General features: G+C 40.8%; 1 protein-coding gene across 1 annotated transcript in view; it reads left to right on the top strand.

Moving 5' to 3' along the window:
- Positions 1 to 25,816, top strand: part of crybg1a (crystallin beta-gamma domain containing 1a) — a 52,018-nt gene extending 26,202 nt beyond the window's left edge. Inside the window, exons 3-22 of the mRNA XM_039785445.1 lie at positions 1,572 to 3,010; positions 4,833 to 5,938; positions 7,166 to 9,782; positions 10,348 to 12,421; positions 13,392 to 13,430; positions 13,540 to 13,658; positions 13,977 to 14,154; positions 14,677 to 14,816; positions 17,664 to 17,849; positions 18,352 to 18,478; positions 18,775 to 18,920; positions 20,093 to 20,219; positions 20,444 to 20,473; positions 20,583 to 20,695; positions 21,107 to 21,239; positions 21,593 to 21,732; positions 22,489 to 22,612; positions 22,900 to 23,058; positions 24,129 to 24,291; positions 24,655 to 25,816. Coding sequence (XP_039641379.1) covers positions 1,572 to 3,010; positions 4,833 to 5,938; positions 7,166 to 9,782; positions 10,348 to 12,421; positions 13,392 to 13,430; positions 13,540 to 13,658; positions 13,977 to 14,154; positions 14,677 to 14,816; positions 17,664 to 17,849; positions 18,352 to 18,478; positions 18,775 to 18,920; positions 20,093 to 20,219; positions 20,444 to 20,473; positions 20,583 to 20,695; positions 21,107 to 21,239; positions 21,593 to 21,732; positions 22,489 to 22,612; positions 22,900 to 23,058; positions 24,129 to 24,291; positions 24,655 to 24,743 — 9,249 coding nt within the window. The 3' untranslated portion in view covers positions 24,744 to 25,816. The remainder of the gene's footprint in view (positions 1 to 1,571; positions 3,011 to 4,832; positions 5,939 to 7,165; positions 9,783 to 10,347; positions 12,422 to 13,391; positions 13,431 to 13,539; positions 13,659 to 13,976; positions 14,155 to 14,676; positions 14,817 to 17,663; positions 17,850 to 18,351; positions 18,479 to 18,774; positions 18,921 to 20,092; positions 20,220 to 20,443; positions 20,474 to 20,582; positions 20,696 to 21,106; positions 21,240 to 21,592; positions 21,733 to 22,488; positions 22,613 to 22,899; positions 23,059 to 24,128; positions 24,292 to 24,654) is intronic.
- Positions 25,817 to 27,212: the final 1,396 nt, after the last annotated feature.

Genomic DNA, 27,212 nt, shown 5'->3' with positions numbered 1-27,212 from the left:
AAATGTACTACTCAAGTACTGAAAGTAAAAGTACAAGTATTGTGTTATTTAGTTATTAAAGAAAGCAGTCAAAAGTTTGAATATTATATTGTTTATATTTTGTCAAATGTTGAGCCTAAGGCTGTAGCCAAAGGAATTAACAAATATTAAATATATTATATAAAGAATAACAAATATTAACAAATACTGAAATAAAATGTACAGTTATCACACTGTGCAAGTAAAATGAACATCCTCTCCTGCACAGTAACGATTAAAGCCCCCCAAAAAGTATAACACACTAGCTAGTAACATGTGTGATGTACAGGAAAGTTAGCAAGCTAGCAACATCCAGATAAACTAGCAGCTTCACATCACAGGGTCAAACGGTTAACATTCAGGACTCACTGCAGACTGAAACAACTCAGGAATAGCTTCATCTGCTGCAACAATAGCTAAATAGAAAGAGTACAAACTTACATCGTCTCTGCCTTCTGAACGGGCAACCGTAATGAAAAGAAACATGACGCGATCTCGGGGATTTCTTACGTAAATTACGTTATTATCGTACGTAACTAACGTAGCCGTAACTACACACACTGTAACCTAGACAGTCTCCGTAGCGTGAGGAATTCACAACAGTAACGAGTAAAAAAATTTATCTGAGTAAAAGTATTTCATTCATCGAAAATATGTACTTAAGTAAAAGTGGAAGTGGGAGAAAAAAATAATACTCCAGTAGAGTACAGATACAGCCTTTTAGTACTTAAGTAGAGTAGTGAAGTAGTTCTACTTCTTTACTATACAGCTCTGTAAATAATACTATACCATTACTTTTTGTTCGACTTGTCTTTTATTGTTTAATTACAGTTGGTAGCTGTGATAACTTAAGTGACCCTTGAACTGAGCATCAGATGTTTTTTTTTTTTTTATCTGTCTAGTTAGTCATTGGTTGTTTTACCAGTGTGGTGTTATTTGCACCAGGGTGTCTGCATTCAACTTGCTCAGCTTGGTCTAGTTTTGGGCTCTGTACCATGTAACTGTTTTGATAGACATCAGAAAATACATCTTTCAACAACTTAAAGTGCTCATATTATGCTCATTTTCAGGTTCATAATTGTATTTAGAGGTGATATCAGAATAGGTTTACAGGGTTTAATTTTCAGAAAACACCATATATTTGTTGTACTGCACATTGCTGCAGCGCCTCTTTTCACCCTATGTGTTGAGCTGTCTGTTTTAGCTACAGAGTGAGGCATCACACTTATATTCCATCTTTGTTGGGAGTCGCACATGCGCAGTAGCTAGGTAAGGACTACTAGCCAGTCATAAACAGAGTATGAGGGCGTGCCGCGCTAGCAGCTAGGCGAGCATTATAACGTGTGTTACAAAGTGATGCACGTTTGTCACGGTAGTAAAGTAACTCTCTTTTTCTAACTTAGCTGTTGGCTAGATATCTGTTGAAGAATATACCTTAAGTTTTTTTTTCTTCTTTTTTTGCAAAGCCAAGGAAAAAAGTGTGCCAGCTGCTCTCTCCACCTCAGTATTTATCTTCCTATCTATCTCTAAGTTTCTTTTGTGTCCTCTTTCAGAGTTCGGAGGACAAGAGGGGAGTGTTGGATCGCCTCAGCAATTTCTTCAACCCCAGGAGAAAAAAGAGCAGCAGCAGTAGGCGGCATTCGGAGGCCTCCGATTCAATTTCCCCAACGTCCCCCCTGTCTCCACATTCACTCCAGTCTTTACAGGAGGATGGCCTAAAGACACCAACTTCTTCTCGAAAAGACAGTGAACTAACCGGGTTTTCTTATGGAGAAGAAAGAACGGGAGCAGAGCATGTTGACACCCTCAGCCCCAGTCCCAGCGCCTTAAGTGTGGCTTCTCTGTCGACAGACGGAGCAGAGCTCCCGTTCGCAGATAGTAACAGCAGTGGCCGAAGCAGCGTGAGGGAGGTGCACGTGTGCAGGGTTAGCACAGCCAGCAATGGAAGTAATTCTGGGAATTTGACTCCCACCACTCTGGATCTTGCTACTACCACTCATCCAAGTGCTGATTCGAGCTCAACACTAGGCTTTGCAGAGTCACTGATGGAGGAAGTGAGCAAGAGGCTGCAGGTCAGTTTGGATGAAAGTGTCCTGAAGAATACCGGGACTTCCAGTGAGGATAATGCAGTTGGTCGGACCACACTGTTGGCGTTGAACATCCCCCTTTCCAAGGCAGCTGAGACCCCAAAGTCACCTAACTTGACTTCTATAAGCTTAGCGTCAAATAAAACATCAGTGAAGGTTGGAGAGAAGGGGCACAGTACTGTGCTGAGAGGAATAACTTTAGGCTCTCAGTCGTCCACCCCACACCTCATCTCGACCCAACAGGAAGATGACAACTCCCCGGACATGGTGAGGGAAAACAAGAGGAGGGGTCAGGTATTCTCTTGGGACACTGCAGCCGAGGCATTTAGCGCGTCACCTGAGGAGGAGCAAGTGCCCAGAGGAGATTCTCCTGTCCAACTCCACAAAGCCATATGGGTGGAAACATACCTGGGAGCTGAAGAGGAAGGGGAGAGGGAGGGGGAGAAAGAGAAGGATATAATTCAACGAGGGGAGGAAGTCTTCAGAGCGGACTCTCCTCCCGTGCTGGCTATACATGTCACAGTAATTGCTGAGGACGACTCATTCCCCCAGTGCGCTGCAGAAAGAAGGGCTTCTACCCCCTCCGAGACTTTGACGTCCAGTGGCAGCTTGCCAGAATCGGCCATCTCCTTGGCACCGACTACAGGGGAGTTCCAAACAACCTTGACACAGCCAGAGGAGCCTGACACTGGCATAGACTCAAAGCAAAGTTCACAACCGGAGAAACGCAGATCGAGAGAAATTCGCGTTACGCGCAAGACTGTAAATCTGCCTTCGAAGCACAAGGTATTTGCCCACAAGGTCCACGTTAGCCCGGAGCCAAGTTTGGATGGGAACGAACCAGCGGGAGAAAAGCTCGGCAGAGTTTCGACTACAAAGACTTCAGAAACAACAGAAAGGAAACTGTGAGTACCTTTTCTATTTAATTTTTTTCTGTGGTTACTGTTTAATATTCCCCTTTGATCCTGGAGGAAACAGAAAGCAGGGCAGCTTAAGAGAGCTAAGCCTGCATGCAACCTGAGATCTGAGTTCCCAAGCTCACTTGTATCAGGGGAGAACAATAAAGGGCTGAACCTGCACTGAAATATTCATGTACAGTACATGTAATCATACAAAAACGGTAAAATTTTTGTGTAAAGTACCATAGCTTACCCTGCAAATTCCAAAAAAGCATATTGTTACTTAATAAACAATACATGCAGAAATAATGAAGTCAGGATTACTTTTCTTATTGTCAACTTTCAATTGAAATTAAGGTCACCTTTGCCGTGTTTACCTATGGTGTATATTCACTACCTGATTGAGTAAGTCATTACAATGTGACGGGCAACTGGCGACTGCCTGCACACTTATGTTTGACTTACATCGTTACACTTAGACACATGCCTATGGGAAAAAAAAGGCATGGCATTCATACAGATACGGCTCTCAAAAGAATGAATAGTGGTGTGACTACAGTACACCACAGAGACTTGAATTTACAGTTTCAGAACTACTGCAGGGGGGTTATTCATAAAGGTCAATAAGTTGCGAGGGATTGTAGACTTGATGTAAGGACTGGTGGAACCAAAACCGAAACTTGTATGTTTAAATTTTCATTTGTATAAAATATTCACAAGTGAGCTGAATCTGAAGTCACAGAAGAAAATATTCACAAATGTGTAAATTGATATTTACATAAGTACAATGACAGCTGCAAACTTTAAAAAAAAAAAAATTCATTTTCCAGTACAACCACAACTCTGTAATTGCAGTCTCTCGTATCGGTAACTGCAACTTCACAAATGTGCTCTCTCGCATCACAAAGTGACAAATCTGCGCCTTGACTTTTGCGCACTTTTTGCGATAAATGTGGTGCAAAAAAAACTTGTAGCTGTGGAAGTGAGAGAGCAGAGCAGGGGGTAGGAAAAGGTGACAAGTGACAATCTTCAACATTTTGCAACATATTTACCTTCATAATTATTTTACATAACTGTAGTTTCACCACACACAGTTTTAACAGTAGTTTCTCTTCACCGTTTGAGTTAGAAATGGAATAAAGCCTCAATTTAAACTTTCTTTAAAGACACCAAAAACTTAATAATAGTCTTTTTTTTGACATTTTGAAAATTAGGTTACATATTTTTTTTTTGTACAGACGTGAAAGCGGTATCAATCCTCTCATCTAACAGAGCAAGAAAGCAAAGAAGCATTTCTCAGTGTCAAACTTTTCATTTAAGTTATTTTACTTGCATGAATATACTTTACCATTCCAACAGGAGAATGAAATTAAATGGACTATTCATTGTTCCTTATTTAAAGGCTCATGCAGTATAAGGTTACTCTAAAATATGTTTCTCTCTCTCTCTCTCTCTCTCTCTCTCTCTCTCTCTCTCTCTCTCTCTCTCTCTCTCTCTCTCTCTCTCTCTCTCTTTTCCCTTTAGACTTCAAAACATTTTGAAAATTAGGTTACATATTTTTTTTTTGTACAGATGTGAAAGCGGTATCAATCCTCTCATCTAACAGAGCAAGAAAGCAAAGAAGCATTTCTCAGTGTCAAACTTTTCATTTAAGTTATTTTACTTGCATGAATATACTTTACCATTCCAACAGGAGAATGAAATGAAATGGACTATTCATTGTTCCTTATTTAAAGGCTCATGCAGTATAAGGTTACTCTAAAATGTTTCTCTCTCTCTCTCTCTCTCTCTCTCTCTCTCTCTCTCTCTCTCTCTCTTTTCCCTTTAGACTTCAAAACAACAACAATGTGGAACTCAAGGAAGCCAACCTTGAGCCATTTCCAACAACATATGAGACTACACACTCTGACACACATACTCCTGAACCCCTAGTTAAAGAAAAAACAGACTGTGAGGCCTCTGACTTTGAAAATACCTCGGCAACCTTAGACATGTCCCGAGCGGTGGGATCTGGGGTAAGAGACCCAGGGACTAACCAGGCTACACCCTATAAACAAGGGGTTAAAGCTGCAGCAGAAAGTCGGCATACCACGGCAAGTGGAGCAAAGACCCCATCCTCAGCAGCTGGCAGCAAGGCCAAAATTGTGACAACAAAGGCTAAGGCCTCCACAGAGAGTACACAAGTGGGGACACCCAGTGATTTGCCACCAAAGAGGGAACATAGCAATGATAAAACAGTTTCTGTGTTACCGAAATTAAAAGATCAAAGCACCAGTGGTCCCTCAAGTCCAACAGGTTCAAAGTCTAAAATCCCCAAAAGGTCAGCATCAGATGCTGATGTGAAATCACCAGTGACACCAGATAAAACATCAGTGACTGATGCCTCCGGGCCAGTGTTCACTGCTAAACTGCAGAAACAACCCAAAACCAAAGAAGCTTTGAAATCTCCAGTCACTACAACCAAAGCTGGCAGGAAACACAGTTTTGAAGAAGCCAAGGGAGGGAAAGCTCCGTCAGGAGGCATTTCTCCCACAAAAACATTACACAAGACGGGAACAAAGCTTATTAAAGAAAAGTCAGATGAGGACAGTGACTCTATAAACCTGTTCAATGGTGTGGAGAAAGACCACGAGGAGAATAGTACTAAAACAGGACACCCAACTGGCAGGGAGGGCCTGGATGTAAAAAAACAAGGGCAAAACCGTCTGGAGAATAATGCCTCCCTGACATCAAAGAGTCGGTTGCCCATTTCATCTCCAACAAGAAAGAATAACGATGAGATAACTAAAACAAGTGGCACCAACTATAAAAAAATGACATCTGGTCAGATGGATTCAGACCGATCCAAGACCGTCCAAAAGCTGCAAGAAGTAACTCCTGGTGAGAGACCTGGTAGTGAGACACCACCTCCGCTCCCTGAAAGTCCCAAAAAAGGTAAGACAGTACGATCACAACATGTTGTATGCCAGATAGGAAATCACTCGTTCTAGTACTGTTTACACTTCATCATCATTATATCAAATTTATTGGGCCCCTCTGTTGACAGTGAACGAAAGATCAACATTGAAAGTTCACCTTGAGGTTTAACAATTGCTCGTGTTTTAAAGGAATTGTTAGACATTTTGAGAAATGTGCCAATTTACTAAAAGATAAGATTGATATGACTCTGATATCTGGGCAGTGAATATGTAGCTACTGCAGACAGCTGGTTAGCTTAGCTTAGCACAAAGACTGGAGACAGGCAAACAGCTAGCCTGGCTTCATCCACTTAAAGGTCCTATGACATGCTACTTTTTGGATGCTTTTATATAGGCCTTAGTATCTGTAGTCTCTTTCCCGAAATTCAGCCTTGGTGCAGAATTACAGCCACTAGAGCCAGTCCCACAATGAGCTTTCCTTAGTATGTGCCATTTCTGTGTCTGTAGCTATTGAGGAGGAGAGAGGAGGGAGGGGGGGGGTGGCCTTGACCAACTGACACTTTGCTCGTTTGAAAGCCATGATGTCTCTCTCATGGGTGGGCCAAATTCTCTGGGCGGGCAAAGCAGAGAAAGGGGAGGTAACCTTGCTCCTTATGACCTCATAAGGAGAAGATTCCAGATCGGCTCATCTGAGCTTTCATTTTCTCAAAGGCAGAGCAGGATACCCAGGGCTCGGTTTACACCTATCGCCATTTCTAGCCACTGGGGGACCATAGGCAGGCTGGGGGAATGCATATTAATCTTAAAAAACCTCATAAAGTGACATTTTCATGCCATGGGACCTTTAACATTATTGCCTACCAGCACCTCTTCAGCTTACTAATTAACACGTTATATCTTGTAACACGTTATAACATGTTGTTTTTAAACTTAAACAAGGTAGATATAATGTGTTAATTAATGAGCTTTAAAGTTGCTGGTACGCAGATTTTGTTCCCTTTGGAGAGAGCAAGGCTTTTTTGTCCTGTTTTTCAGTTTTCATGCTAAGCTAATCATCTTCCAGCACCAGCTTCATATTTACCTCAGATATAGGAGTGGCATCAATCTTTTCATCTAACTCTTGGCAAGAAAGCAAATAAGCAACTACTATGGAAATACTCTTTAAGGCGAGGACATTTTTCGTCATTCAAGAAAGATTGTTTTGTTGTTGTATTAAAACTGTGTGCATGCGTGTTTCCAACAGGAAGCATGCTGTCGACCAGACTATCCAAACACCTCTCTAAAAGAAGCATTAGCCAAGAAGAGAGTGACTTTTGTGTCTCTCCACCTCCTACCAAGCAAGAGGAAACAGTCTCATCGAGGCTCTCCAAACAGAGCGACATGAAACACCAAAAAAGTCCGGTAAAGGATTCAGCTGATCCCTTGTCATCTGTAAGCAAGCTTCCTACAAGGAGTCAAATAGTAAAATCCAGAAAACATTCACCAACTGGGAATTCTGCAAGCACATCCACATCTAAACAGGACTCAAATCAGAACACTAACACAGAGACAGCTGTCAAAGCATCGAAGAGCGTCATAGCAGATGTCAAAGAAAATACTAGTGGCGACAGATTAAAATTCAAGTTTCCGTCTACAGAGGAACAACAGCATATCATTAAACTCCCAGGCAATCAGTCCAATACCAGTGAAAACAAACTGAAAGGAAAAGAGAACAAGGAATTAGAGGAGAGCATAACCAGCCCTGCAGCTGAGGAGATTTTAAAAATCCATCAAATACAAAGAAAAGATGTGATTATTTCAGAAAACACTCTAGTAAAAGTTACAGCAGTTACAGGCCCAGGGACTGTGGTATTGCCTTGCAGAGAAGTTGCCAAGGCAAATTCATCTCAGTCGCAAGTTACCGATACTAATACTGAGAGTGATTGCCAGGGAGGGCAGCATGAGACCAAACAACAAGTTAAGTCTACATCTAAGAAATCTCAAATTCAAAGTGACAGCACCACACAAGAACAGAAAACACAGTTTTCACAAAAGATTTGTCCAGAAGAAGTAAAAGAGAAAGACATTTTAGAGACCAAGCTAATGAGTAAGACCAAACCAGATTTAATCCAGGAGAGACGCCTTCCAGAGCCAAATTCTTCAGTTTTGGCTCAGGACACAATACCAGCTCATGAGAATGAAATTGATATGTCAACCAAACCTGTTGTGTTTGGCAGCACTCACTGTGACGCAATCACCCACTCTGGTGTTTCCCTTGAAGAAACAAATAAGGTCACTTCTAAAGAAAATAATAGAAATAGTCTTCCTGCTAAATTGGCCTCAAAAGACCAAGATGCTGAGCCAAAAGATGTACTTTTAGCTACTTCCATTGCTGTTTCAGTTGATGACCTGGCCCGTAAAGAGCAGCACAAACAGTTATTGAAGGATCAAACCACAAATATCATTCTTAGAAATGATAGATTGCCCACATTAAGCAGAGATTTTGTTAACGATTTTGAGGTAGAGGAGAAAAGTAAAGAGGAGGCTGGCAGGAAACCAGCAAAGGCTTTGGACATTCAAACAGAGGCTGTTTGTGAAATGCCCAAGAATGTTGAAAATCAGCTGGACAAAGAGCCTCTTTTACTGGCAGGAGAATTTGAAAGTCAGGAGAAAGACTCAAAACCAAATGAAAAGCTGAATGATGCAGCAGTGGAAAGCGCTGACTCACAGAACAGTTGCAAAAAGGAGCTTAAGGGCATAACTATCGAGAATGAAGCAGAGAAAGACATTACAAAAACACAGAAGCCAACAGATCTATCATCAGAGGAGAAATGTTTACAGCCTGACTCAGAGGGACCAAAGACTGTAGTTAGGGTTGCCCTGGAAGAGAAAATGACAGAAGCAGAGCAAGCAAGAAGTGCACTCCATGAAAATACAGCCAGTGTGATTGATACAAAGCAGAAATGTCAGATCGTCTTAAAAGAAAATGCAGACAGTGGTGATAAGGACAAAGATCAGCAGATGAAGACCTCAACAGAGAAAAATGAACAGGAACCCAAAGTTCTTCTAGCCAAAGATGAGAAGGTCAGGGATAAGGAAGCAAATCAGGGGGACAAACACGCTGTTGTTGTTAAGAAGAGTCAAACTCCAGAACTAAACTCCATAAGCTCTGGAACTAATACTACCAAAGAAGATAGCCAAACAAAGGATTTATCAAAGAAGAATTTACCGAATGAGATTTCAAATAAGACCGCTGACTCCAAAGGTAGGAGGCACAAGGAAGAGAAGACTTTAATTGCTAGAGACCAAGATGACGACATTGAAAAAACAGAGGAACATGCTTCTAGATCAGCAGAATCCAAATGTCCAAATGCTGACCTAAAACAGGACCTGGAAATGGTAAGAACAGAAGCTCCAGAGAAGATATCAGAAAGCCAAACTCAGAGTGTTGCCGGTATCAAAGAAAATACTGAAGCAAAGGATTCATCAGATAAGAGTTTGGTGGATGAAACAACAATAAGAACAGAAGCTCCAAAGAAGGTATCAGAAAGCCAAACTCAAAAACTAAAGGTTGTAAGCACCAAAAGTCAGAGTGCTGATGGAACCAAGAAACAGAAGACTTTAATTGCTAGCGACCAAGATGAGGACATTAGAAAAACAAAGGAAAATACTTCTAGATCAGCAGAATCCAAATGTCCAAATGCTAACCAAGAACAGCAACCTGAGACAGAAATGGCTCCAGAGAAGACCACAGAAAGCCAAGTTTTACAAATGGATACAAGTCAAGAACTAAAAGCAGTAAGGAGTAAAACCAAGAGTGCTGAAGGTATTAAAAGGAAGACCGAAACAAAGGATCCAACAATAAAGAGTTTGGCGAATGAGACTGCAATTACATGCGTTAAGAGTGAGGTTAGTGTACAAGACCAGTTGTCCATAGTTGTTACAGATCAACATGCAGACATAACCAAACCAGATATAAGAAAATCAAAGGAATCCAAACGACCAAATACTTACCTAAAACAGGAACTGGAAATGGTAAGAACAGAAGCTCCAGAGAAGAAATCAGAAAGCCAAACTCAAGAAATAAAGGTTGTAAGCACCAAAACCCAGAGTGCTGCCGGTATCGAGGAAAATACAGAAGCAAAGGATTCATCAGATAAGAGTTTGATGGATGAAACAACAATGAGAGCAGAAGTTCCACATAAGGTATCAGAAAGCCAAACTCAAAAACTTAAGGTTGTAAGCACCAAAACTCAGAGTGCTGATGGCGCCAAGGAACAGAAGACTTTAATTGCTAGCGCAAGATGAGGAAATAAAAGACAAAGGAATGGAATGCTGAGGAATGAGAACACAAAGCAAACAAATATGAAATAAGAACTAAAAGAGAATGAAACCGACTGCTGAAGGTACTAAAACAAAAAAAAAGGATCGAACAATATAAGAGTCGACTGCAATTATGCATGCTGACAGTGATGTTGGTGTACAAGACCAGTTGTCCATAGTTGTTAGAGATCAACATGCAGACATAACCAAACCAGATATACGAAAATCAAAGGAATCCAAACGACCAAATACTGACCTAAAACAGGAACTGGAAATGGTAAGAACAGAAGCTCCAGAGAAGAAATCAGAAAGCCAAACTCAAGAAATAAAGGTTGTAAGCACCAAAACCCAGAGTGCTGCCGGTATCAAGGAAAATACCGAAGCAAAGGATTCATCAGATAAGATTTTGGTGGATGAGACAACAATCAAACCAGAAGCTCCAAAGAAGATGTCAGAAAGCCAAACTCAAAAACTGAAAGTTGTAAGCAGCAAAACTCAGAGTGCTGATGGAGCTAAAGAGAAGACTGAAACAAAGGATTCACCTATAAAGAGTCGGGTGAATGAGATTGTAATTGAGAATGCTAACTCTGAAGTTAGCACCCAAAAGGACCAGAAGCCCACAGTTGTCAAAGATGAAGATGTGAAGATTAAGAAACCCGAGAAAAACTCTGAACAATCCGCAGATCTCAAAGCCCCAACTGCTAACCCAGTTGTTTTCACAACTGAAAAAGCCGCTAGTCAGACTGATAATAAACAGAAGGAAAGAAAAGAAATCAAAGAGGATGTTGAAGTTAACAAAGTGACAAAGCAGGAGGATCAGCAGATGAAAGCATCAAAGATAGATGCCGAGCAAGAGTCGGAACGCATTATTGTAAAAGACGCATCCAGCAGAGAAGGTGGTGAAGAACAAAAAGACAAGCCCACTGTCGTTCCAGATAAAGTACTTAATAGCCCTGATGCTCAGAAGAATGATGAAGAAAAAACAAAAACACATGGTGATCTGAAACAGAAACTGCAGACTTTAAGAGAAGAGAGAACCATAAACCTCAGTGATCAACAAAAGCCTTCAAAGCCGACACTCGATGGCAGTCTGTCTCTTTCTGCGACAGCGGAACCACCTTCAAAATCTCAAAGGATTCAGCAAAAGAAGGAATCTCCATCGAGCTGGTTAGATGTGATGCATCAAAAACAGAAGAAGGAACATAAGAGAACACTAAATGCCTCAGCCAGTGAGGATAAATCTCTGGAGCCTGACGACTTTGATAATTTTATCAGGAGCATTAAGGAGGGCAGCATTCCGTTCTCACTGCCTCCAAAGAGGCACGTTCGTAATAAGTCCCCATCTGCACCTTTTGCCCTGCCAGCCATCAAGGAGGACCATTTTGAGAGAACGTTTGATCCAGAGGAATTCCAGTTTGGCTTAAGAAAAAATGGCAAAAGTTTTAGGGATCCTTCCCCAGCTATGGTGCTTAAACAAAAAGCAGCTGATAGGAAAGGACGGACCCTAGAACAATGCGCAGAAGATAACGCCATGCACACATCAGGAGACCCTATTAAATCACTTGATGAGGTGGAAGGAAAAGATGGCGTCAACGAGGGGACACCCGTTGAAGCAGGAAAAGAAGAGGGACAAAACAATGGAGAAGAGCCTGGGAAGCTGACGTCACGACTTGGAAGGATGTCCATCCTCTCCAGCTTACTGAGTTCCCCTCGTTCCTCCAGGAAGACCAAAGAGGAAGCTACCTCCGCCTCAAATAACACACATTCGAACCAACAACAGGGCCTGCTCTCACTTGCAAAGCAGGACGTTATTGATTCACCTCTGCCTGCTGTTGAAGCAGATAAGAAGGGTGTGAGAGGTGTAGATCAAGGCCCACTCGTGGGTGGTGGTATAGGTACAGGTAGTGAGTCAGCACCCAACCACTCCTCTCCTCCTCTGCCCGTGTGCTCGGAGATAAAGCTGCCTGTTCATTTGGAGAAATACCTCAAGAAGAACGAATCAGAACCTGAGGCCTCCCAGGGCTCTACACAGACAACTAAAACTAAAATGAATCCTGAGGGTTCCGTGATAGGCCAGGCCTCGACAGCAGGAGTACCCAATGTGGATGTGAGCCTGAAGGGCCCTGCAGGAGTGCCTCCAACCAGCAACAACAGCCAGCAGACTTCTAGAAATGGACGTACTACTTCTACGACTAAGGTAGGAATTTCACTATTTTATTTTATTCTGGCTTCAGTTAGTTTTTTCCCCCCCGAATTATTACTAACATTCTTTAGCGAAAAGAAATAACATTCATTCAGAACCATTCAGGCTTTGGGCTGCTAGGCTTTTACACAACACATTGATATTTCCCAGTTCATTTCCATGGTGACATGTCTCCGTTCCATAAACTGTTCTTTTGTTTTTTTGCTGCTGTTGCAACGAAGTCATGAATCATTTGCAAGTGAGGACAGGTCAAAGGAGCACGTCCTCCGTCTGGAATTTTACACAGGGAATCTTTGCCTAGATCAGCTCAAAGCGCAACTGCAACGTCACAATAGGATATTTGCACTAATATGCAAATAAAGGAGAACTATGCAAAAACCATGTTTGTGTTAAGATGAACACAGTGTGCATGGATGATACCTACTGCACAACAAACGTTCATGTCTCTCCCTTTAGAACTTTGGTATTACAACTGTTGGACAATTATTTAAGTTTCTTCCAATCATAATGTGTATTCTCCTCAGGGATTCCCAAACAAGTTGTACCCCAGTGGGTACTTCTGCAGTTGCTATGGGATACGCGAAAAGATTGTTAAAGTAGCTCAACTAATTTGATAAAATAGAAATTACTATTTGCTTTAAAAAAAAAATCCATATATTGAGTAAGCTTTAACACCTGAACACAGTGTAATAGATAAATGGTTGAAATATATAGTAAAAAGTAATGAATGGTTTAAATAGTTTGCTTAAAGTAATAGATACATGGTTGAAATAGTTTGCTAAAAGATTCAAATGAACACATATGGAACATGACGGGTGGTGATAAGAAATGGTTCTTATGCCTAGAAGTGATTCGGCTCTAAAGAGGCTAACAAATAAAGTTAGATCCACTGTTTGAGGACTAAAGTATATTTTTTTAAAGCAAAGGATCAAGTTCATAATCAAAATGTTATATGTTCTTTCAGATACCTGCAGTAAGAGGGTTTCACAAAAGGCCTGGAAAGGTATCATTAAATGTTAATTACTTGCATTTTTATAATTCTCTTTGTCAATAACACATTGTTTGCTGCTATATACTGTATTTTAATGTCATATATGTATTTCCTCATCCAGATTGTGATACATGAACATGCTCAGTTTGGAGGGCAGCCGTTTGAACTCTACTGTGATCTAGAGGATGCCACCGCAATTAAGCTTTCCCCTGTCATCTCCGTCAGAGTAATCAGAGGATGGTAAGGGTCTTTGGTAAACCTGCAGCTGTAATATGAATGCTGATGATCATAAATATAGTTCCCTAAAACCTGCTTATACAGTATAATGTAGATGACTATCTAGGTGTTATGTCTGCACTTGGCACTTTTGCACTGGCCATGTTTAAGAGCCTTCCTACGAGATCCTTTCCACTTGTTTTCTGTGTTTCTCTTTGTCCCTGTAAGCTTGTATATAATGGCGCAATCCTCGAGTCTGTTTATTGTTTCCTTAAGCGATCCATAAACTAACACATTCTCAGATTTTTGATGACGTAATGATGCAGTTCTCTTTTTCTTCAGCTGGCTCCTCTTTGAAAAACCTGGCTTCCAGGGTCGTATCATCGCACTTGAGGAAGGTCCCACAGAGCACTTAGTGAATATGTGGGCAGAGGAGGGAACGCCACCGACACTAGACCAGATGGGTCAGCCTGTACCAACGGCACCTATGGTCATAGGTTCTATTCAGTTGGCAGTTAGAGTAAGTTAACCTGTTCATTTGTCAGTCTGTCATGCTGTTTCCATATTGTTATTGTAACTATTTGGCCTGTTATGTTGTTTTCCACCTCATATAATCCCTGTGGGATTTGTAAATAGGGCTAGGTATCAAACACTATAAAATACTTTTTTGGTATCGACCTAAAAGGAAATGTGGCAGTATTGAAAAATGTCTAGTACAAAAAGCTGGCATCGAATGCTTGCTCAGATTTGTGCACTCTTCTCCAGTTATTCTTTGATCAGACAGTTTCTGATTTAATTCCAATTTTGCATTTCATAAAGGTGCAGTTTTTATATTTAGATTCAATATAAGGGAAGTTTGGCTTTTTTTGTTAAGTAAAAAAAGTTTTAACTTTTTTTGTATTATATAAAGTACAGCATCAAACAAATGATATCTTACTCAGACACTTTGGTAATGTATTGGCACTAAACATTTCAAATTATCTGTTACCAGGCCTTTTTTGTAATGAAATTCTCTCACACTTTAATTTTTGTGTTTTTATAGGACTATAGCATACCCCAAATCGACCTGTTTGCAGAGGTAAACGGGTTGGGGAGGATGTCATCTTACTGTGACGACATTGTAGAGATTGGCTCCTATAGCATTCCACAGACCACCGGCTCCATTAAGGTTCATTCTGGAGTGTAAGTTCAGCTGACAGCCAAAGGCTCTATTGTGTCACTCATTTAAAGTAACGGGGAATGTAGGTATGTATGTAAATGGGGTTGTTGCATTATGGAAACATCTTTCCATAATTTTTTTGTTTGTATAGCCCCTTTCACACATCAACAAAAATACATTAAACACAAAACTTTTATTTTCCACCTTAATTGTGAATCAAATTGTTATCAAAATGGTAACACTGCTCACTCAGAGTAACATTGATAAAACTGGTTGTGCTTTTGGATAGGGGTGCGCCAGTCAGATACTCAGGATTGGTATCAGTCCCAACTTTGAAAGTTAACAAAAAAAGAGAAACCTTTTTGCCACAAAATGGACATATTATGAATAATAAATAGATAAACAAATGACATTGTGTACAGGCTAATATTGAACTAAAATGCAAAGGAATGTAAACTACAAAGACTTTTTAGGTCAAACTGCATAATGACACAAACCTTTAACAATAAACTTGGTGACTGCCCTGTTGTCAACATTGAACTAATGGAGAACTAACTTAAGTGCAAAGGAATGTCATTGAATTTCCTTGTTGCTGAAAGGTGCTGTAGAAGTAAAGTTGCCTTGCCTTACAACCTCAGCCTGTCAGCTAGTCATCAGGGCACAGAAACCACCGTTGTGCCTGCTTGTCTCACAGGAAGTGTAAAACAACAGCACAGCGACCGCTTTCGGCTCGCCATTAATATCATATCGCAGCAAACGCTGTCTGCGTGAAGTTTGGTAAAACTGTAACCACACTTGAAACCACTTTATCGGCATTGCCGTGTCACTGTGACTTCAACAAAACTGCAGAGCCGACGTAGTTTGCTCCGTCCGCACCTCTGCACGCGTGTGTGTCGGTCGGAGCTCCACTCTCTGTCAATATGCAGAGAGGACCGATAAGCTTGGGCTTATGCGCTCAGACGCATTTGGAACCGAAATTTGGTACTGAAAGAAATCATTTTTCGATACTCGTAGGATTTTTCCGGTGCCATAAAAGTATCGACGTTCGGTGCCCAGCCCTACTGCTGTACCTTTAAGTCGCCTCACCGTCTGTGTAAAAGTTACAAAGATGGAATGAGGGGACAGAGTTCTTTGCGCATTTAAGCCAGCGGAGGCAGTCACAGCCGAGCAGAGTCTGTGTAAGGAACTGCTGCCATGGCGAGACTACATGCAGTATGATGCATGAGTTGAACCACAGGCAGCGTTCCTAGTAGCCAAAGTTATTAATAACTTACAGAAACATACCATGCAAATAGTCCACCTTCTTTTCCACTCGCTCTCTGACATATACTCACACACGCGGGCGCTGCGTCTTTGTCCTTCTCACTAGTGACAATTGTGCTACTATAATGCATTAAGTTGGTGGTTTGTGGGTCTGGTAGGGTTTGCGTGGTTAATAACAGTGCAGTGCGGCTCGGCTCACACACACTAGGAGCCGACGCTGGTGTGTTACAAGTCACGCTTTTTTGTTTTTCTCCCGGAATGCCGGCATGCTATGTGATATCGCACACTGGGGCGGCATTATTCGGCCTTTGCTTGGTTTCTCTGTGAATAAACATAGCCGGCATAACGGCAGACCTTCATTGCGGCGCTTTTGCGGAATCTCTGTGTGAAAGGGGCTGCTGTTGTTGGTGGCAACCCTGCTACTAAAGTTTTAGTTTTAAAGATCACAACGATGCAAGCTTTCTGGGGCTGTATGGGAAATCTGTTCTCAATCTACGAAGAAATGCAATCTGCAGGATAAAGCTTGTGCTTGTCAAAGTCTTAACTGCTGCTGATTATTGATTGTTAGCACTCACATTTTTTTAGCTGGTGTAGAGATAAAGTACTGTATTAAGACCCTTCATTGTGTAACAGGATAAGACAGGTTTGCCTATCACTAAAGTCCCTAAATACCCCTCAGGCCCCAAAAAGCAAAAACCCCCCCCCTCCCCCCCCCCCCCCCCCCCCCCCCTCACCTCTTAACCTAACAAAAATAAAATAAAGAGATTTTGTTTTTTTTGGTTTGGCCCCCCGCGCGTCCCCGTCCCCGCCCCCCCCCCCCCCCCCCCCCCCCACCCCCCCGACAGAGAGAGACAAAACCATGAAAAACCCCAAAAAAAACCCAATACTTATGTCCGATATGTTTGTCCTCTATACTGTCGTTTGTGTACAGTTATTATCGATGGTTCTTGCGTTGACAAAAATGGTGAGCATCCGACCGTGAACAAGACGCCTAAAAAAAAAAAATAGGTTCAATTAAAAAAAAAAAAAAAAAAAAAAAAAAAAAAAAAAAAAAAAAAAAAAAAAAAAAAAAAAAAAAAAAAAAAAAAAAAAAAAAAAAAAAACAAAAATACTATTTTTTTTCTTTTTTATTGTGATCTGTAAAAAAAAAAAAAAAAAGCATTTGAGTACCTAGAAAAGAGCTATATAAAGTTGATGTATTGTCGCCATCTTGGTTTTTTTAAACCAGATGTGGCGATTTTTGGACGAGAGGGTGGAGCTGGGGAGGATGACACGGCCAAGCCGGTGTCCTCACATGAGGCATTGGAACTCTTCTCTTTCTCTACCTTGGGATGAAAAATAAAATCAAAATGGGATGTTCCCAAAATCTCCTCTTATGTCGAGTGAGGAGGAGGAGATCAAGTTCGTCGTCCCTGGATGAGGAGCTGGCGCAAATCTTTTCAAACTTTTTTATTGCGTTGCAACTGTCGCAAATTCGCATCGCTACCTGGTACAAAAAGGTTTAGGTACGAAAACTTTGCAGTCAAGTTTTTTCCGCATTTTCGTGTTGTTTATTCGTCACGCAGCCGGTGTGTAAAAGCATTAAGGCCTCTCCTTTACAACTAAAGCTCATCTTTAACTTCTTTTACCCAGGCCTTAGTGTTTGAGAAGCCCAACTTCGATGGAGAGTGCCTAGAGGTCGACAGTGATGCGTACAACTTGCAAGAAGAGCTGGAAGAGGAGGATACGGGCAAACCAGAGAAGAACAAGAAGACATTGTCTACAGTGGGGTCTTTAAAGATACTTGGTGGTCTGTAAGTATCTGTTGAGATAATAGATGCAGGGCAGTGGTCATCGTCATCAGGCAGCCAACCATTAGGATATTTTATCTTCTTAAATTCAAATAAGATTAAGATAAAAGCCACACTGGGAATACTATTTTAAATGTATTTTTAAGACGTTTTTTTGAACTACAGTTACAGTGGAGCGGGTTGGTTGGAAACTTAGATGTAATTCATATTTTTTAAATCTCCAGTCAGCTTTTAGCACTGACTTAATGTAGGGCCCTATGGAAACGGTTGTATAGCTTTTTTAAATTCTCAATTTTGCGATTCCTTCAATGATTCTGGTATTACAGAAACTCTAGGGCCGTCAGTCTGTGACTGGCCTTGTTAAAAAAAATTAAAAATAATATGAAATAAAAAATAAAATAAAAAAACCTTACCACCGGGCTTAACACATTTTCTGGGGGGAACCATGAGATGGCTTTAACTAATTGTGACATTTCAGTGATATGTTTTTGTCTTGTCCTTGCAGCTGGGTGGGCTATCAAGAGGCAGACCTGGAAGGCCAGCAGTACATCCTGGAGGAGGGGGAGTATCCTCACTGCAGTGACTGGGGAGGATCTGAGGATGGGCTCCTGTCACTTCGGCCTGTATGCACAGTGAGTATCTCCCGCATTATTATTACTGACACATTGAAATGATGATCTGCAAGATTTGTTGTTTGATCTTGTTTCTTTGGCACTAAGCACTGATTGCTGTGTTGTTTCTGCACACCACCTTCGAGAGTTCACTGGTCCTTAAAACAGTGCCCGCTCTGCCCCTCTCGATTCTTAATGAACTGGAAACCTAAAAGTTTGTTTCCGGTGTGGAAGGGTTTTGTCCTGGACAGTGAGAACTTGAAATGAAAGAAGTTGCTTTTTACTTTCTAATAATTTCACCGAATCGTCTTCCCTAGGACTTCCTTTCCCCTCACGTTAAACTGTTCAGCGAGCGGCACTTTGATGAACTGGGGCGCAACGTGGACTTGCTGGGTCCCGTCCTCAGCATGGAGGACGTCGGCCATAGCGGCAAAACTCAGTCTGTCAACGTCATGGGTGGAGTGTAAGTCAAGCACACAAACGAAAAAAGATGACTCACAAAGTTAAAACGCATAAAGATGGAGTGGAAACATTTTGACGGTGTGTTGTCCACGCCCTTATAGTGTTTGGGCGTGTGGCCCTCGCCTTCTATACATGAGTATAGCTTTAAGCGTTCTGTCACTGTACACACACACACAGCCCTAGAGGATACAATTATGAATAATCTCGTATGACATAAAGTTTTGTAATTGTAAAAACGTCTGACAAAGCATGACAAAAGCTTCCTTCTCTCGAGGGTAAGGATTTAAACTGATGATGTGAATAAGAAGAGTGAATCTTTCAGAGCTGCAAAGATTAATCGATTAGTTGTCAACTCTTAAATTAATCGGCAACTATTTTAATAATCGATTAGTCGGTTTGAGTAATTTTTTAAGACAAAAGTAAAAATTCTCTGATTCCAGTTTCTTAAATGTGAATATTTTCTAGTTTCTTCTCTCCTCTGTGACAGTAAACTGAATATCTTTGAGGTATGGACAAAACAAGACATTTGAGGACGTCATCTTGGGCTTTTGGGGAACACTGATCCACATTTTCACCATTTTCTGACATTTTATAGACCAAACAACTAATCGAATAATCGAGAAAATAATCAACAGATTAATTAGACTATGAAAATATTCGTTAGTTGCAGCCCTACAATCTTTGGTTTACTATTGAAGGTATGCATTACAAGCTTATTTTCGAAGTTTCTGCAAAAAACAAAAGAGGCAGGTACAGGTACACTACTGTGCAGCTTGTTTTATGTTGATTATGTTAGTTAATTATTGACAATGGTTTGAACACATTTTAAGTCAGTTATTTATATTAAATAATACCTTTAAAACATATGACACAAGTTTTTTTAGTTAACAGATTTTTGTCAGTCAGCCAGATGAATGTTTGAGCTGAGTGAGTTTGTTTAACCTTTATCAACGTTCTACTGTTTGCTTTACATCTGCCTCGCCAGCTGAATGGTTTTACAACCTCTTTAGAAGCATGGACTTCCTCTTTTTATAATGGTAGCACAGAATACAGCCCAAGTCAGTGATTTAATGAGAGAACTAATCAGATTATGAAGAGACCGCTTTACCAGTATCTGTCTCTAATAAAAGACTTCTGTCACTGTGGGGTTCTTTTTGTGTGTTTCCCTGGCAGGTGGGTGGCATTTGAGAAGCCTGGATTCAGTGGAGAGCTCTACGTTCTAGAGAGAGGCCTGTATGCAAGCCCAGAGGACTGGGGGGCCCAGAACTTCAAGATCTCATCCATACAGCCGGTCTTCCATGTAAGAAAAGATGTGTAGGATCGGTTAAAAGCGGGGTGTGGCTAATTTATTTCACACTGGAAATGGAGTCTGCCTTTGTGATGTTTTAAGTAAATGTCATTTTTAATGAAAAGTTTAAGCTTTTTGAAATAAGTCTTAGCAACAGCCAAAGGAGCATTTTATTAACAACTGTTAGCGCAAAGTTGTTCAAGTATGTTAAAACCTCCCTACTGTCTGTTTTATAGGACCCACTGATGGTAACAACCAGATTCAAGGTATCATCCCTCCAATTAATACTTTATATCAAACAGATTAACCCATTTTCCCGTCTTTTTTTCTGTGCTGGCCGGGTCGCTTAGTTCCGTTATTATGTGTGTGTTACAGATGCAGCTGTATTCTGAGCCAGACTTCCAGGGAAGGCTGGTGACTCAGGAGGACAGCGCAGCAGCTCTGGATGAGGACTTCATACCCAAGTCCTGTAAGGTGCTGGCCGGCAGGTAGGCACCAAACGCTACCCGGAACTGTCAGTGACTCTCTGGGTATTAGAGATTTGACATGGCTGGCTGAAGATTGGATGCTGTATTTATTTGGCACCAAACTAAATGACTTTTGCCAGATGAAAACGTTTTTTTGTTGTTGTTGTTTTTTTCCAAGTTTATATTCCACATGCATCTCTTTAGTTAGACAATTTTGGAATCATGGAATACACTTAGCAACATTTGGGGGACCCAAGTTCCACCTGAGAGTGACAATAACAAACAACCTAATGATAGAATGGTAGAAAACACTGAGTGTATACAGTTGTGTTATGATGAGAATAGATTTGAAAGATGATAGAGTTATTTGAAAAATTGAACAACAATATGACAACAATAATGTGTGCGCGTACCTGTGTCTTTCTGTGTCAGATTTGTGGCATATGAAGGAGCTCAGTTCACAGAGAACATGTATGTGTTGGAGGAGGGAGAATACCCCAACACAGAGGCCATGGGCTTCCTGTCCTCAGACTCTACCATCCGCTCCATACAGACCCTTGGACATGTGAGTATTATCTATCAGCTTGTATGAAAAACTATATGTGGGCCCTTTGTGACGCTCACTCTGCGTTGTTGGTGATAAAGGAAGAATTCTTGGGCGCCCAGATAGCTCAGTTGGTAGAGCGGGCGCCTATATATAGAGGTTTACTCCTCGACGCAGCGGGCCCGGGTTCGACTCCGACCTGCGGCCCTTTGCTGCATGTCATTCCCCCCTCTCTCTCCCCTTTCATGTCTGCAGCTGTCTTCTCAAAAATAAAGGCAGAAAATAACCCCAAAAAATAATCTTAAAAAAAAAGGAAGAATTTTTAGTTATTGTGTTATGAGACTAATAAGAAATGTTCTGATCTTCTTCTCCAGGAGTTTTCTCTGCCCTCCATCGTCTTGTTCAGTAAGGTGGGCTGTAGGGGGCGCAGGGCGGTGTTGACTAATGGAGCTGTGAACCTGCTGCAGGCAGGCATGGACACGCGCATACGCTCCCTGGTGGTGGAGGGAGGAATGTATGTCACTTTTTAAACCTTTCCACCATTATGTTTTTGGTATCTTTTTAAAGGCACAGTTAATCAAAATGGCTACCTTTTATATTAATTAATTATGTATTTATATTATTGTTTTTTCACCCAACCCTATCACTCAGAACACAGTCAAAACCTGCTTTTAAACCCAACGTGATTGGCAGGTCATAACATAGTCATACTAACTGAACAAAATTTAACTTTGGAATGTTTTAATAGTTATATTAAGTTGATTTAAAACACTATGGTATTTATTATTTAAGCACACAAATGTTGATTTTCAAAAACTTCTGCTCTTCAGTTGTGTATATGAGTATACCTTTAATGTAAGTAAACTAGTCAACCTTGTTATGTTTGGCGATTTACATGTTTAAATTAGCTAAGTTTTTACCTAAGCTCTTCAGCCTTTAACCACTGTAGTGTTGAAGAAATGCAAAAGGATCAGTGGAAAAACATTTAAATGTTCATATTCCTGCAGAAGGTTTGACAGGGACACATGCAATTTCTTTAAATAGTGTTAGCTTAGCTTTTTGAACTGGACTCATTAAGAACAGTAAACATGTTAAGGGTGTGAGGAAGCCGCCCAGTCGATAAGATATGTCACAAATGTATCATAAATCATGAAGCTCAGCTTGAAATGTAAATATAGACTGTTCGTGTGTGATTTTTTTTTTATTTTTTTTTTCTATGCATCTTCGTGAAACTGAACTAATGGCTAGCCCATGGCTGTCCTCTCCCTAGGTGGGTGTTGTATGAAGGCAGTAACTACCGCGGTCGACAGCTGCTTCTCCAGCCAAGTGAAGTGGCTGATTTGTGGAAGTTCAGCGGCAGGCAGCCATTAGGATCCCTACGTCCATTACTCCAGGTATGGCGGGAGGGATAGGAGTCCGTCAGAAAATAGTATATTAGACTATTAGTAATAATAAACTAAGTCTTGTACATCAAGTTAGTGTCTGTTTTCTTTATTTTCAGTTCTCACATGGATAAGAAGTACAAAATAAGGAATAAATAAAATACCAAATAAAAACACTGTCTCTGTTAATCAAGTCAGATCAAAAAACTAGTCCTACATCTAGTTGTAAAATACTGTGACATATGTGTTCATAAATGAAATCTAACCATGTGGTTTTGCATGTTTTTTTCCTCCAACAGAAGCAGATGTACTTCCGTCTGCGGAACAGCGAGACCGGATGTGTGATGTCCCTGACAGGAACTGTGGAGGACATCAAGCTGATGAGGGTTCAGGCTGTGGAGGAGACAGGAGGGTTAGAGCAGGTCTGGCTCTATCGGGACGGGCTGCTTACCTGCAAGGTACAACATTATACCCACGCCACACAAAACTGCAAAACCACTTGTCAGGGGTGACACCAAATCACCCACACCGTCTGTGGACGCTCTAGTGAAGCCCACGGGGACAACAGACGGAGATACATTTGCTTTAAAAAGTTCAAGGGTAGCTCACCTGGTAGAGCGCACGCCCATATACAGAGGTTTAGTCCTCGACGCAGCGGCTGTGTGTTGGGTTCTGACCCACAGCGATTTGCCCGACGTCATTCCCCCCCTCTCTCTCTCCCCCCTTTCATGTCTAAGCTGTCCTGTCAAAAATAAAGGCCTAAAAATGCCCAAAACACTAATCTTTAATAAAAAAAAAAAGGGCAAACAACTTCTTCAAACAGCACATTCAGGATATACAGAAGTGTTTAGTTTACAACTAATTTTAGTATGACCTTAAAAGTCTAATATTCACCTTATTATCTTTAGTATTTTGCTCTCCGACAGTCTTATGGTTGCGCTCCCTCTCCCTACAGTAACTGTGTCAGTGCCGCACATGATCCCTAAATATTACATTTTTGCACAAAAAGTGTGATCAATTTGTTAACAGATGTTACTTTCTGTAGGAACCGTTCCAGTAGTTGGCTGTCGTGATGAAAAAACTCTGGCACAGTTATTTTAAGCTAACTGTGTACCTGAAAACAAGGGCGTGATCAAGAGAATATGCAAAGCAGGAAAAAACATGTATTCCCAACAGACGTTATTCATTCCAGTGGTTACCTCTACCAAAGAGGTTATTAGGTTTTTATTCCAGTTTGTTGTCTGTCTGTTAGCAGGATATCTCAAACTTCTCAACAGGTTTCAAGTTTGGTGGAAAGTTAAACCTACATTGTCTAAGTTTTTGAGTTGATTCTTAGCAAAAAAAAATCCTTTTTCTTTAACAAATATGTACTCATTCATGTGTAATTACTTCCACCAACTAATTAAAGTACTCTCGTAAGCGAAGAATCTGACATTCAGAATCACTGAATTCAGAAAAACTGTTTTAAGCAGCTCAATTACTCAATGCATCTCCATCCTTAACCACCATGCCCTCTGTATGTCTCCAGCTGGTGGACGACTGTTGCCTGGAGACCACAGGCAGTGTGGTGATGGAGGGCAGCAGGCTTTGTGTTGCCCCGGAGCGAGGCAAAGGCAACCACCTGTGGAACATCACCCCAGATGGCCGAGTGCGCTGCCACCTCAACCCTAGCCTGGTCCTGGAGGTCAAAGGTCAGATAGCTCAGTCTTAACTTCAAGCGTGTATTTGTTGAGTAACGTTTTAATGGAACAAATGAAAATGTCCAACTCTGTCCGTATGTGATCGAGATGCAGCTAGCCCTGAACCAACAGCTCCATCTCCTGGTGTATTGAAGAGGTGCAACGATAGAAAATACCAAGCACCCTCACTAAACTTCTCTTTAGTCAAATAATTGCTGCTTTAACCACATTTTATACTAAATAACTGGGTTTCATTATTTTGATTCCTTAATGACCGACTTGTCACTGGTGTCAACAGTCTAAAATGGGTTTTTTTAAGTTTAAAAAAAAACAAAAAAAAAAACTGACTTGTGTTTTATTGTTTTTGCTTGTTAGGTGGTCATCAGTATGACAGGAACCAGGTGATCCTAAACACATGCGATGAGAGAAAATTGAACCAAATTTGGACCTTGGATATCCTGTGATCTGATGAGCCTCGACTTGCCAACTCATCATGAACCCTGTGGAACACACACACACACACACACACACACACACACACACACACACACACACACACACACACACACACACACACACACACACACACACACACACACACACACACACACACACACACACACACACCTGTGGGCCTGGGAGGGGTTTTGCGCAATCACTCCACCTTTTTGTATGTTGACCCTTCTTGAGGAGGGTAACCATTGACTGGATCAACATTTAAACTAATATCATAGTGTTAGTTGAATGAATAAGTAGTGTAAAAAATATTGCTTATTTTTAGCCACCGATTTCAAACACTATATACCAAAGACTCCCCTCTCTGTTTTCACTGCATGTAGTGAGAACTCAGCCCTGTTTCAATGCTGCATACCTTTCTTCACTTTATGGTACTTTTCGACTACATGGCTCCGATGTCAGTTTTCTGATCACGATGTTGGCCAATATGAATGTATAGTGTTTGACAGCTGCAATATGAAGTCTGATGTGTCCACAATCCAAAGATTTCTGTAGACTTAACCCTTGTGTTGTCTTCCCATCAACCTTGAAAAAAACACTTTTTCCAACATTTTTGACACCTTTTTTGTTTGTTTTTGCTCTAACGTTTTAAATTGTAAAAATTTTCTTCTACACATTTTCAGCGCTTATTTCTACATCCCATATTTTCTGATATAAAACAAAAATTGAAAATGGGTCAATGTGACCCGAAGTCAACACAAGGGTTAAGAGGTTTAATTTGTATTGTTGTAGATCAAAAATGATCTATCGTAAAGTTTGAATATCTTTTTAGGACTTGATAGGTTTTTACATTTTTACACAAATTGTACTTTGCTGCATTAGGTTGTACATAAGCATCACCTGTATAGATTTGGGATTACATTTTAAAGCAGAACTGCAATGACAATGCCGCACACTGTTGATTGTAAATATGTGAATGTATGAGAAAAGAAAAAAAACAACTGTTACACATGGAAATAAGAATGTGATTTTCTTTTCATCTTTTTTAGAAAATAAAACATTGTCTTTCTTTAGATTGAAATTACCTGTTTCTGTGAAAGCTGTAGTCTGTAGTTTCTGTTTCCTGCATGAGGAATTCTAAGGAATGACAACAAAACTTTCGGCGCGTCCACGTGATACAAGCCTTCCGTGATTGCGCACCGCCCCCACCCCTCCTCCACGCAGTTGCTAGTAGTCAAGGAGGACACGGAGGATTAAAAAAACATGATGGACTCTTCAGAAGAGGTACTTATCTGAATACAGCCATACTGATAAATCCAGAGAGAGTTGTGTGGAGCTGATAGTCTTAATTAGCTTTGTAGCAACTCATTTGGCAATGGCTTGAACGTAACGGACGTTCATTAATATCAAAAAGTTTCTAAAGCTTTAAATTCACTGTAATGTTTTGGCTTTTAACTGGCCTATTCTATCTACTGTGGATTTGGGGTTGAATTGCTTTCACCAGAGCAAGCAAACCATGTGGTATGAGCCACTGGTGCATAGAAATAGACAAATGTATATTTAGATTTTTGGCACAAAATAACATGATTGCCCATCACATTGTAAAATTAAGCAAACGTGTAAAAAACTAACAAACAACAAAACTAAAGCAGAATTTAAAAAAAGAACTTTCTCTTAGTCTAGTCTCCAACATCTGAATTAACATGGGACAAAATAAAATGAACCCATGGTAAAATACATTTCACAACAGTTACACTTGCACATACTGTTTCCTTAGAAACAACCATAGAGAATTAGCAGCATCATGCAGGGCTTTAGTAATGGAATGCACGATTTTGGCAGGTGTTAGTGTTGTTTTGTCCAGCCTCCAGTGACTGACTGGCCATCTGGAATTTGGGCAAATGTCAGAAGGGACACCCCCCTATGGACCTCTACGGGCCACTACTGATAATTTGTCTTTGGTTCATTTTGATAAGTTATTTAATGCATGCAGCCACAAATATTCAAGATTGTACTGCGGCAAAGTGCGTGGAAAGATACCCTCGAAAGGCAGAGTTACTAATTTCCAAGCTAGGTCATTGACAAAAATGGGGCCGGTGTGTTGCAAATGCTAGTGCCGTTTTTTGATCCCAGTCCATCACTGCCAGCTTCTATACTGTATATAATATGGAGCCCCAATTTCATTATGTTAACTGACACAAAAGCTGTACACACATTTACACTATGGAGGACACGCTGTAACCAGTCAAACTATTTCTCAAATGTCAGCAATGTGATACCAAACGGAAGCAGCAGCCACATTCACTCACAGGTTATCAAGGCCATCATTAGCAATAGTGTATGAAAGAGTAACCTCAGAATGATCCTACAGTTGAATCAGCACCTCTCACAAAAACTGCACATTAAAACCATTATAAAGGTAGGTCTTTCTTTCTTTTTTTTGCAGGGCTGTTGTGTTAGACTGCATTAGTTTTAGG

This window comes from Perca fluviatilis, chromosome 20 (assembly GCF_010015445.1).
Source record: "Perca fluviatilis chromosome 20, GENO_Pfluv_1.0, whole genome shotgun sequence".
Taxonomy (NCBI): Eukaryota; Metazoa; Chordata; class Actinopteri; order Perciformes; family Percidae; genus Perca; species Perca fluviatilis.
The sequence above is the reverse complement of the archived record's forward strand: the minus strand, read 5'-3'. Positions and strand labels throughout refer to the sequence as shown.